Source organism: Mytilus trossulus, chromosome 10 (genome assembly GCF_036588685.1).
Source record: "Mytilus trossulus isolate FHL-02 chromosome 10, PNRI_Mtr1.1.1.hap1, whole genome shotgun sequence".
Lineage (NCBI taxonomy): Eukaryota > Metazoa > Mollusca > Bivalvia > Mytilida > Mytilidae > Mytilus > Mytilus trossulus.
Genome location: NC_086382.1, coordinates 47,130,976 through 47,144,694, shown reverse-complemented (window position 1 = coordinate 47,144,694; position 13,719 = coordinate 47,130,976). Strand labels below are relative to the sequence as shown.

At 31.9% G+C, this 13,719-nt stretch overlaps 1 protein-coding gene across 1 annotated transcript; it reads right to left on the bottom strand.

The window, feature by feature from the left end:
- Positions 1-4,437: 4,437 nt before the first annotated feature.
- LOC134687949 (collagen alpha-6(VI) chain-like) lies at positions 4,438-9,146 on the bottom strand. Its single transcript, XM_063548412.1, has 4 exons — positions 8,876-9,146; positions 7,805-7,918; positions 5,984-6,541; positions 4,438-5,042 (listed from the first exon to the last, which is right to left on the bottom strand). The coding sequence occupies exons 1-4, from the start codon at positions 9,144-9,146 to the stop codon at positions 4,438-4,440; spliced, it is 1,548 nt and encodes a 515-aa protein (XP_063404482.1).
- Positions 9,147-13,719: the final 4,573 nt, after the last annotated feature.

Genomic DNA, 13,719 nt, shown 5'->3' with positions numbered 1-13,719 from the left:
ACTTGGCCACAATCATCATTGGGGTATCTAGTTTAAAAAATGTGTGGCGTGACCCGGTCAACCAACCAAGATGGCCGCCACGGCTAAAAATAGAACATAGGGGTAAAATGCAGTTTTTGGCTTATAACTCAAAAACCAAAGCATTTAGAGCAAATCTGACATGGGGTAAAAATGTTTATCAGGTCAAGATCTATCTGCCCTGAAATTTTCAGATGCATCGGTCAATCGGTTGTTGGGTTGCTGCCCCTGAATTGGTAATTTTGAAGAAATTTTGCTGTTTTTGGTTATTATCTTGAATATTATTATAGTTAGAGATAAACTGTAAACAGCAATAATGTTCAGCAAAGTAAGATCTACAAATAAGTTAACATGACCAAAATGGTCAGTTGACCCGTTTAGGAGTTATTGCCCTTTATAGTCAATTTTTAACCATTTTTCGTTAATTAAAGTAATCTTTTACAAAAATCTTCTCCTCTGAAACTACTTGGCCAAATTAATCCAAACTTGGCCACAATCATCTTTGGGGTATCTAGTTTAAAAAAATGTGTGGCGTGACCTGGTCAACCAACCAAGATGGCCGCCACGGCTAAAAATAGAACAAAGGGGTAAAATGCAGTTTTTGGCTTATAACTCAAAAACCAAAGCATTTTGAAGAAATCTGACATTGGATAAAAATGTTTATCAGGTCAAGATCTATCTGCTCTAAAATTTTCAGATGAATCGGTCAATCGGTTGTTGGGTTGCTGCCCCTGAATTGGTAATTTTGAGGAAATTTTGCTGTTTTTGGTTATTATCTTGAATATTATTATAGATAGAGATAAACTGTAAACAGCAATAATGTTCAGCAAAGTAAGATCTACAAATAAGTCAACATGACCAAAATGGTCAGTTGACCCGTTTAGGAGTTATTGCCCTTTAGGGTCAATTTTTAACCATTTTTCGTAAATTTAAGTAATCTTTTACAAAAATCTTCTCCTCTGAAACTACTTGGCCAAATTAATCCAAACTTGGCCACAATCATCTTTGGGGTATCTAGTTTAAAAAATGTATGGCGTGACCTGGTCAACCAACCAAGATGGCCGCCACCGCTAAAAATAGAACATAGGGGTAAAATGCAGTTTTTGGCTTATAACTCAAAAACCAAAGCATTTTGAGGAAATCTGACAGGGATAAAAATGTTTATCAGGTCAAGAACTATCTGCCCTAAAATTTTCAGATGAATCGGTCAATCGGTTGTTGGGTTGCTGCCCCTGAATTGGTAATTTTGAGGAAATTTTGCTGTTTTTGGTTATTATCTTGAATATTATTATAGATAGAGATATATTGTAAACAGCAATAATGTTCAGCAAAGTAAGATCTACAAATAAGTCAACATGACCAAAATGGTCAGTTGACCCCTTTAGGAGTTATTGCCCTTTATAGTCAATCTTGAACCATTTTTTATAAATCTAAGTAATCTTTTACAAAATCTCCACTGAAACTACTAGTTCACAATCATCTTTGGGGTATCTAGTTTGAAAAATGTGTCCGATGACCTGGCCATTCAACCAAGATGGCCGCACGGCTAAAAATAGAACATAGGGGTAAAATGCAGTTTTTTGCTTATAACTATGAAACCAAAGCATCTAGAGCAAATCTGACAAGAAGTTAAATTGTTAATCAAGTCAATATCTATCTGCCCTGAATTTTTCAGATGAATTGGACAACTGGTTGTTGGGTTGCTGCCCTCCAATTGGTAATTTTTAAAGAAATTTTGCCATTTTTGGTTATCTTGAATACTATTATAGATAGCAATAAACTGTAAACAGCAATAATGTTCAGCAAAGTAAGATCTACAAATAAGTCGACATGACCTAAATGGTCAATTGACCCCTTAAGGAGTTATTGCCCTTTACAGTCAATTTTTAACAATTTTCATTAATTTGGTAAATTTATGTAAATGTTTACCAAATATAGTTCTCTGTTACTAATGGGCAAAGTTACATCACCATCACCAAAATACAATTTTGTCATGAATCCATTTGTGTCCTTTGTTTAATATGCACATAGACCAAGGTGAGCGACACAGGCTCTTTAGAGCCTCTAGTTAAGTTTACTATAAAGATAAAGTTTTGAACTGTTACCAATATTTGAAAGTTTTTGAAGAGTGATGTTATTATACTTTTCCTTCACTATACATTTAAAAGTTTTTTTGAGTGAATTTTTTATAAGTTTAAAAGGTTTAACAAAATCAACATATTGTTCTTCATCAATATTAAATTCTTTAAAAATATGCTTGGCAAAAGTGTACCAAGTATATATTCCATCTTCAGACATAGACTTATTTACTGCAAAAGCTTCTTTAACAAGAGGGTTTATTTCATGGAAGTTTATTCTACAAAAATATAATAAAACTTGAGTTTTAATAAAAGAGTCAAGTGGAAATCGTCCTAACTCAGACTTTGCAGCTATATTACATGAGATTTTTTTAATTCCAAGTACAGTTTTACAAAATTTATGATGCACTTTCTCAAAGCTGAATCTATCTGTCAATGATAAAATATCACAGTTAGTTCCATGCAAAGTGGCTCTATTTATGGCTCTATAAATTGAGTAATAATCTTCCATAAACCAGATCTCGCTATTATATAAAATTATGGGTTTAATTAGTGAATCAAATAATTTACATGATAAATCAACAGGGACATGATGAAAATTAGACATATATTTTTTTAGTGAAAATAACGCTTTAAGCGCTTTTTTGGATAGTTCATGTGTAGATCTCTTAAATTTTCCTTTATTATCAATAATGTTCCCAAGAAAATTATACTCTTGAACTACATAGAAATAATCAGCAGAATGTCGGATAAGCAGTTTCTTTGCATGCCAACACACGACTGGTCAAAAGTTTACCACATTTACCACATACATTTATGTCTTATTGTGTACTTAAAAAAACATAGGGATAGTGTATAATATGTCTGTTTACCTTTATATGGAAAATGCAGTCCATCTTATCAAAAAATAACGAACTCCGAGGAAAATTCGAAACGTCAGGTCACTAATCAAATTAAAGCACAAACTCATCAAACGAATGGTTTCAACTGTCATATTCATGACTTGGTAGAGCTATTTTATGATGTAAAAAATAGCGGATTAAACCTAATTTAAAAGTAAGCTAAACCTCTCATTTGAATGACAGTCACATATAACACCCTATGATATTAAAACAATATATGACGAAAACAAATAAAATATAATATAAAAATGTCAAAAATACTGGTTAAGCAGTCAACAACGTGTAATATTCTGAATCATTATAAAACAAACAAATATGTCAACAAAGAAACACAAGAAGGAAAAACACATTCGCAAAAATGAAAAAAAAACAAGAACACAAAAATTACTATTACACAATAACACAATGACGGGATGTATAAGTACCACAAAATCGTTACTGTCAATCTGCAGGCAGTACTAACATTCACTCAGTCTATATTTCAAAAAAAAGTTGCTGTAATCTGTTTGCTTCAGTTTACGCTGAGACGGAAAAGTTCCGCTAAACATAAATTGTATTAAATAATATTGTTAATCCAAATATGAAAATGTTAACAAATGAGTGCAGCTATGTTGATGAACGCAGACAATTAATGTAGGGTCTTCGTAGTCATTTTGCTTATATATGCGTAATGGTTGACGAAACGATTCCAATGATACTTTTAATTCAAAGGTGCACATGCTATAATCTATATATATTGTTCATGTTCTAAAACCATACTTTTAACTCTTTTACTTCATCCTTGACTGTGCATGTGTCAACTATTTTGTTTGGGTGTTTTTTCACTTTAATGTTTAATGTATTTTTCGCCTCGATCTTCTTGTTCAGAAAAGTTTTTAATAAAATTGAAAATAGGCGGAATATTGTCGAGCAGTCTCTGTTTTTAGTTCGAAATGCAGCGAAGAAGCAGGAAACAAATATTTTTAATATTTTTTTTTACCCGACCTGGTATCCAAAATCACCAGTAAACTAATAAGACGGTAAATAAAGTGTAAATACACTTTGATTGGATCTCCATCAGTCAAAGCTTCTTATCGAAAAATTTTGCTGTTCTGTTTGATGTATGTTTACACAAAACTTAATCTAGCGCGGCAAATTTAAAGTCATGTTGAATTATATCCATTATTCTCTATACATTGTACCGACAATCAACTTGTCACAAAACCAATAAGCATTTCTAGAAAAAACGTGGGAAAATAGAATGTAGAGTGTTGTCATCCCACGATTTACAAAAAAAATCCCGCAAATGACATTAGGAGATATCTGGGCAAACACAAAAACTTATATAATTTTTTTTTTACAAACGACGTTTTAAATTTGACTTTGTAACAACGGATACGGACACATTTTAAAAATAGTTTTACACGGAGAAAGAACAAGCAGTCAAAAACTTATAATAACTAAATGACTAAAGTACAGTGCAATGATTCAAGTTCTTGAATAAATGAATCAATATATGTATCAATTTGGTCAACATAAATATTGCCATTGGTACCGATGTGGTATGATGTTGACGCAAGTCCTGTCATGGTGTCAAACGCATTACCATCAGTAAAAATACCAATCGTGTGTATGTTAATTCCACTTTTCCTCAATACTTCTGCATATGTAAGTTCTTGTTCATTCAATGAGGTTTTGAATTCTGAGATCACAAGGATCACTTTCTTTGCCGATGATCTAGCCCCTTCGGCTGTATCACCTAGAAGTGCTTGGGACAGTTTTATTGCTTCTGAAATGTTTGATGATTTATTGGTTTGGGCCTCATACGATGACAATGACCTTTGCAGGTCAACCCGATTATGCTCTGAATATGCATCAAAGTTAAAGCGTGTACTTGCTTGGTCACTGTATGTTATTAACGCCAATTGAACAGCATTAGTACCAAGACGTATTTTCGATAGTATTTTTACTAGTGATGTCGGAACAATAGAATTAAGATGAGTTTGCTGTATTCCTGATAGATCAACCATTATAATTACATCAGCTTGTTCAGACTCGGTGCAAACTACAAAAAATAGTAATATTACTAATTTTCTTTGAAATAATGTTTTCTGGTCGGTATTATATGTTAAGAAAGCTAAATTTAGAATATTGACAACGATTTTGCTGATAAACAATTGGTCAATAATTTTCAATTGAAACATTTGACCGCAAGCGTCATTATATTTAGCGGAATTTCAAAAGCAGCTCGGGATTGGCTAACCGGTTTCGGGACCATCGAAATTCTTTTTAATTATATACGTCGATTCCCGTGTCGTTTGATCACATACCAATTCGCATCATACGATAAAAGAATGGCTCAGTCGGGGTGATGTGTTTCTTTCTCCGATGTGAATTAAGAAGTTTGGATTGTGGACAAGGATGTCAAAAACACCTCATGTCACTTGCATGCCCCCTATTCTAATCTACAAACATGATATGAATTATAAACAACAAATGGAAGTTTTTTACGACCTTGACTGGTTATACAGCCCTTGCACGGTCGGGAATTTTTAAAAGGTAAACTACTCGACTAATAACAGAGGATGTAATTTATACCAGCAAAGTTAAATAAATTTATTTGAATAGCAAATTCATATAATTTGAAAGTGATGCTACATGTAGAAACATAATATTAGGAGAGAATATTTTTCTCAAGGGATACTAAATGGAGATTATTTTACATGTTCCAATATTACTGTTAGAATCAAACAAATTTTAATCTTATATATAAATAGATGATACTGAAAATGTGTTGTTACCAATCATCAAGACCATTAAATACCACATACTTCAGATTTCTTTAATTTACTGTCTACTAGTATCAACACAATATGTTGTGTTTCACTTTTTCGGATTGTTCTAAAAGGTAATATTATAACACATATTCTAATTCAGAAGAATGGCTCATATCTTGTAGTATTGAATACTGTTAAATTATATCATCTAATCATTCAACTTGCTTACCATTACATTCGGGTTTAATCAAGCCCTGCATAATGTGATTCCACAAAGCGTCTGTATTGTATGGAAACACGTTGGAAACATCTCTTGATATTCTTGACAGAAAGTAATGGGAAACGTCTATTCCTATTGCTACCGTATAAATACCGATGTTGGAATAGTACTGTGAGAAGGATAGTGTTTGTTCAAGTGCAGAAGGATTTGAGGGTAGCCCATCGGAATATAAAATGATCTTCTTTTTGACGTTCGCTCGGCCTTTGGAAATAAGCAGTTCAACAGCTTTAGAAAGACCCAGATGTATATTCGAAGGTTCATTTTTAAGATTTAAATTGGTAATGCCATTCATAAGGTCGTCTTTACTTGCAATATTTGAGAAACCAAGACTCGTATTTGCAGATTTTGCAACAGTTACTAATGCAATATGAAAATGATTAGTGTCAATATGCCATTCTTTAGTGGTAAGCTCTGCGTTTTCTTTTGCATGGTTTAGTAACTTAGAACTCATCGATGCTGATACATCGATAACAAAAACAATGTCGGCTGCTCTCGGTTCACATATATCTACAATTTATAAAATTAAAAAAACCCGGTATAACAAATGGATTATCCTGATTATACAATATTATACAGTTATTGCCTTTGCATGAGGTCGATTTTAGGATGTAATGATCCGAAAGATGCATTTCGACTGAAGATGAAACCTATGGCCGATTTTCTTTCTTTGCGGGATAAATACTTTAAATATACAAAGGCTATAACCATTATATTATTAATGTCAGTACGCCTATAAAGAAGAAATTCATTTATTGGTTTTAATGATTATGATCTGCTTACCCTTCAAGAGTACCCAAGATCAACATCAGTTGTTTGGTAGGGTTCGTGAGGCTCAATAGTTTCATTATATGTTTTTGGTTTTTTTTTATCTTTTTGTCTTTTATTTGTTTTGGCCATGTTGTTGTCAGTTTATTTTCGACTTATGAGTATGAATATCGCTTTGGTATATATCTTCACTATAAATGTAGAACAAGAAGTCGTCCATTGAATAACAAAATGGTCTCAGTTAACTTTATAAATATTTTGATATGAGCGTCACTGATGAGTCTTATGTAGACGAAACGCGCGTCTGGCTTACTAAATTGTAATCCTGGTACCTTTGAAAAATATTAATATAGTCTATGAAACATATCTCTTTGACAGCGATTTTGTCCGGAGAACATACCTTAGGTTGGGTTTTATAGGACGTTGTAAGAGTATGAAATAGGTGATCTAAGACATCATGTATGAAGGTATGTCCGACCAACCAAGCACCTTTAAAAGTAACAACCCCCTTGTAATAGTATTATCATTTTCCTTATGAAAAACATTGAACAAGTTATAAATTTAGATTCTACCACTGCGTCGAGTGTGATACAATATTTACCCACTCGAGACAGTTCGCCGAGCGTTTTGAATATTTAAAATTTAACTGTCGGGAGTGGTGATATCGTATTACACGAGATTTGGTGGTGGAATCTGTTTCTCTAATAATTTTCTAACAATATACAGGAAAACTTATTCCTTCTTTTCGAATGATCCGCCAAAATATGTGTTCTTTCTATGTGACGTCATCAGGCAAGATCGCCTTTTTTCATGCCGTCACAATAGGAAATTCAGAGGAAAGCAAGAAAATTAGACTACTTCTTTTGATTTTAACCGATGAAGAACTGATATCAAACGAACCACACGTTGATCATTTTTTTTATTTATTCAATTGGTGCAAAAAGGAATAAATTGACGAAGAATTAGAGAAACTGTATTATATATGTTATAGTAATATTGACCTACTTGTTTCACAATAAGTGTCCTCGAAAAATTGTGGACATTTACAAGTGAAGTATCCTATATAATCAATACATGTTCCTTGATTGAGGCAAGTGACACCTTCACACTCATTTATATCTGCGAGAAAAAGGTAGAATGTTAGATAATAAAATACATGTAGAACTAGGAATACGCATTTGTATGATCTACCACAGAAATAAGAGAGTTTGTTTACCTTTGAATATTTCAAAACATTTTTAAAAATGAAAACACAAATAACAGGAAACCCAATACGTTTGATATAAATTAACTCATCATAGATACCAAAATTAACATTTTATATTAGCACGTGAATGAATCTTTTTGAAAAAACAATACTTGTTTTTATAACCTTTACCTGACTCACAGTGATAACCAGTGTACCCGACGTAACAAAAACATGTATAATTGGTAGTTCCAGTAATCCAACAATTTCCAAAATTACATAGGGTTTTGTTTGCATTACAGGGATGGTAATATTCGCCAATTTCTGTTAAAATGAATAAAATACGAAATTAAGATAAACGAAAAAACAAGAAATTTAAAGGTGTTTTAGTGGTAGAAATATACTTTGAAGTTGATATATGTGTAGGTAGTTAGTGTGATTTTGTTTTTATCAAGAAGTATTTGCAAACAATATTTTGAACAAAATTTATAAAAATTCTATACGCGTGATTTAAAAAATGATATATTGACCGATACATTGAGCTGCATCTTCAACGAAAATGACGTGGTAAAAAAAGCTCTGGAAAGGCTTGTCAAAGCTTACAAATATCAAATAAAAAAAATCTTTCTGTCAATTCATATTTTAAGAGTTATAACCGACAGTCAGACATCGTTGGTCTTTCATTGATGTGCATTTTTTATTGGTGTAAAAGTGTGAAATCCTAGATGACTTCACGGTAAGCATACATACTTTAAAGTCATATGAATTGAGTTTCTTGTTTGAGTTGTATGTTGATGAAATTATTGAAAAACTACATGCATATATACTAAAATTCAAATATGACAATCAAAATGAATACATTTCACAAACATACAAAGCAACTTACTTACCTTTACACGCTTGAGACGTGAGGTTTTGCTTTATATTGTTTATCAAGGAGAAACTCAAAGCTATATATTGATGTTTGACACTTGTTGCAATCTTGTTCAAGTTGTTAGTGTTTACATTGGAGCCGACACCAATAGTGTAGACGGCTATATCTATGTCACGTAATAATTGTCCAGGTTCGTCTGTAACAGCAGCATCACCATCTGTTATAAATATTAGTATTTTCTTTGTATAACCACGTGCACCACTCTGTGGTACAAACATTTGTTCCATAGCAAATTTCAATGGTATATCGAAGTCAGTACCACCAGCTGTGTACACAATATTTTGGATGGCAGTGAAGATGTCTTGCTTAGTTGAGAAATTTTTAAAGTAAAAACCACCTTGAACTTTTTCATTAAATGCGAAGGCGCTAATTTGGACAGCATGCTTTGAAATGTTAAATTCTTTTGTAAAATTAATGACGAAAGTCTTTGCCTGTTTAAAATCACTACTATTTACACTCGATGAAGCATCCACTAGAAAACCAATGTCAGCTGGTTCTTGGCAATCTGAATAAAGTAGAATAGCTTTAATTAAAGAGTTACTGTTAATGATAAAAAAAAATGAGGAACTTATACTTGGAATTAAGACTAAGTCTTCATCGAAACGCCATAATAAATTTGCTAAAAATATATAGTAACAAAATGTAAATGCATGTTTTTTTTTTTTATGAATGTCTGATATATATTGTAACAACTTCCATTTAATTACTCAGTATATAGGGGGTTATGACGTCACGTTTACTGTAAATGGTGACGTCATCTATAGATGTTGCTGTTTTTCATTAATTATTTTCAACAAAACGGAGCAGAAAAAGTCCAGCGTGCGATAAATTCGTTATACGGTTAACTACTGACCCCCATGGACAATAGAGGGTGAATAAAATCCATAGGGCGTTTGGCTTTCAGCCTCACCTCCTTTGGATTTTTCTAACCCTTAACGGATGCTTAGGGGTTCAGTAGCGAACCATATAACTTATAATGGGATTATAAATCTTATGGTTTTAATATCCTTCAAAGGATATGATATTAGAAATAACCTTTTATAAATCCTGTAAAATTTAAAAAGAATCCTTTGGGAGAAAGTATTATCTTACAAGATTATTGTATAGTTTTCACTCGTATTGCCCAACTAAGAGTCATATAAAAAAAGTAAAACCGCAAAAATACTGAACTCCGAGAAAAATTTAAAACAGAAAGTCCCTAATCAAATGGAACTCTTCAACCGAATCGATAACAACTGTCATATTCCTGTCTTGGTACAGGCATTTTCAAATAAAATGGTGGACTGACCCTTGTTTTATGGCTCGAAACCTCTCACTTGTATGACAGTCGAATCAAGTTCTACTATATTTACAACGACGCGTGAACAATTCAGACATTTGTATTCAGATATCGCAGACCAAATTGATTCGTTCATTGTGTAATCATACGTTTTTTGATTGAGTTAAGTCTGCCAATTGATATTTTATCGTGTGTTTTTCTATGTTGTGATGTTATGCTATTGTTTCAGAAAAAAGGAGAAGGTTTGGATCCATTAAAACGTTTAATCCCGCTGCAAATGTTTGCACCTGTCCTAAGTCAGGAATCTGATGTACAGTAGTTGTCGTTTGTTTATGTAATATATACGTGTTTCTCGTTTCTCGTTTTGTTTAAATAGATTATACCGTTGGTTTTCCCGTTTGAATGGTTTTACACTAGTAATTTTGGGGCCCTTTATAGCTTGTTGTTCGGTGTGAGACAAGGCTCCGTGTATAAGGCCGTACTTTGACCTATAATGGTTTACTTTTTAAATTGTTATTTGGATGGAGACTTGTCTCATTGGCACTCACACCACATCTTCCTATATCTATAATAGGTAAAATTGTCAAAAAGGAGAACACCAGTCATCACAGTCTCACAATATCAATTAGATAAAAAACAAACAAATATTTAACAAAGAAGTACAGCAAAGCATCTATCAAATTAAACAACCACATGCATTGCTTACTTATTTATGCATGTTGAATCAACCCATAAAGGATTAAAATATTTGAAGTACTGTGACTGACATCAACTTTACTGTAGAGTCGCGTGTTTGACGTCAGAATGTAAACGTCACACAGGAAGAGATAAAAATAATTTCGTCATTCAAAGTATTTTCAAAATTGTAATAGAACAATAACACAATGGCATTATAATAGAACAAAATTATTGTTTGACCTATTCCGAGAGTTATGTTATTGACAAGTGTGATGATACTGCCTTTAAACAAATCTGGTCCCAATTTGCTCTCACGAGAAGTGCAAATTAATCCAAAAGCTTAAATATAATCTTTGATGTTTTCTTATTTATTACTGGAAAAAAATTGTCACAAGATGTGTTGACCGTCTAATATGTTTCTGTCAAGTTAAAAATATTACAGTAAAAACCTAAACGACAAGTTGAATAAAAACAACTGTTATTTACTATGTCATATAATACATGTATTTGTATCAGGTAATTTCCTTTTTAAAACATTACTTTGAAACCAAAATTTCAAACGTATTAGTATCCTTTACCAGTCTGTTTCAACTCGTCGAAAACAATTATCGTGTATGAAAATATATCCATGATTAAATTATACTGATTTCTAGATTAATCATTTATTGTTTTATCATTTACAAACGATATTTTAAATGCTCAATATTTATGCGAAAATTGCATGTTAAATTATGTCTTATCTGTTTCTGTTAGATTATGGCAATATGTATTAATTGTACAATGGACGCGGTCAGCTGACAAAAAGATTCTATTAAACAAGGGTTACAATGCATAAGTAATGCACATTAACTACTATTGTTTTACTTCATGGTTACTTAGTATAAAGAGTGTACAAAGTATTTACTGATTGTACAAAAACTTTGCATATTTAATTAACTGCATGTGTGTTTACTTCCTGTTAAGGGAGCTACCCTTGGATTTTTATGGAGGGCTATGATGAAAAATGTGTTCTGCATTTTGTTTAGTTGTTATCTTTGTTCTGCATTTTTTTATTACTCTAGTTTATCCTGCATTTTTTCTAAATAAATTTAACCTCGCCTGCTCCCATAAAAATCAAATGGTAACTCTCTAACTAAGTATTGTAAGTACTGTATATCATATTGCTATGAGTTTTTACTGCAAATATAATATAACATCAATTGAATTGGTTAGCACTGTAATATGAATGTGTTCCTTAAATGTGATTAGAAGCGTAAAAATTATTTACGAAAATTGAACAGATCTATTTGTAATTGAAATTCATACCAAAAAATTTCTTCAAAAATAACATAATATTTATATTCATGTTTTAACTAATTTTTTTACAAAACTCAAGAAATAATGCGATTAAATATGCTATATTGATTAACATTGTAGAATAATTGTTTGAGCGTACCGGATTCATATATTGTCAAATATATAATTACTGTTTGGCATTAAAAAAAAATCACCTATTAGTTGAAGATACTTACGAAAAAGGTTAAGTCATATTCATTAACTGGTTTTATAGGTTGAAGAAAAGTTTCATTTTAAGAAAAGGTTCGGAAACAAACTATAAATTAAGTAATTATGTTTGTTATTGCTTTGCGTATATGAGAGACTAACATGGAGTATAGTTGTTGAATCATTTCGTTATATACACATTCGTGTAATGTATTTAAGCTTATGATTTTGCCATTTGAATAGTGTTTTTTTTTCGTTTTGAGTTCATTATTCTTGTGACTTTACTTCTTAATGTAATATATCTTAAACAATACTGTATTATTAATACTATATATTTGTGTATGCTCAGAAACTGGCTCTTTACTTCTTTACTCGAATTTGATAAATATTCTTAATCGTATTATTGTACATAACATAAAATGTGAATGCTGTTAGTTACTTACTATCTAAACTGTTAACTACTATGGTAACAACACCAACTCCGAAAAAGACTACTGAAATAAAAGTTTGGAGAAGCATTTTCATTATTCCGTACACCATAAAATCACAACCCGGTAGTTATAAATTACCAATGATTTAATCTGCATAAGTCGAATAATGGGACATTTCGAGACCTCTGATATTTAAATACTTCTATAAATATTTGATTGCCAAGTTTGAGATGCTTAATCTTTAGTTTTCTATGTCGTGTCTCGTGTACTATTCTTTGTCTGTTTGTCTTGTTTTGGTTCGCCATGGTGTTGTCAGTTTATTTTCGATCTGTGAAGTTGACTGTCCCTCTGGTTTCTTTCTCCTTCTTTTTCAAGTATAAACTTTCTAAAAAATAAATCCCTATCCCAACAATTACTGTTGCAAACTACATGTAGTAACATAAACTGGATTTCGCTTATATTAAGCTTCGATCAAAGTAGTCAGCCGAGAACCAGCTTACTAGTAACATTTCATTATTGTTACATTTGAAACTGATTTATGGTTCAATAAACATAATACCAATACACAAATAAGATTTCTTTGATCATGAATGTCTGTCTCACTTTAGAAGAAACAGAAATACATAAATGGTTTAGCTCTAGTTATCTGTTTACCTGCTATATATGTAGCTCACCTATACCGAATGGCAAATAAGAACTAGTGTAATAAATAGGCGTTAGTTGTATACAGGTCTGTCCATCCATACAGTCTTTTTGAATCATCTCTACAATATTCTGAAACAACTGAGCAGTAACAAATTTACCCTTAAACCTCGTACGGATATCTAGTTTAAAAATCGATTCACAAAAAATGCAGATTTTAGCACACGCTTTTAACTAAAAAGAAATACAAGTGTAGTCTAGGCAAAATTGAACAACAAAACAAGATCT

What these genes read in the sequence shown, in the direction of transcription:
- LOC134687949 (XM_063548412.1), bottom strand. Translation starts at nt 9,146, where the DNA reads ATGGAACAAATGTTTGTACCACAGAGTGGTGCACGTGGTTATACAAAG. An exon ending in CACGTCTCAAGCGTGTAAAG is followed by an intron (nt 7,919 to 8,875) that starts GTAAGTAAGTTG and finishes TTTTTCTCGCAG; the next exon opens with ATATAAATGAGTGTGAAGGT. An exon ending in GATTAAACCCGAATGTAATG is followed by an intron (nt 5,043 to 5,983) that starts GTAAGCAAGTTG and finishes TATTTTTTGTAG; the next exon opens with TTTGCACCGAGTCTGAACAA.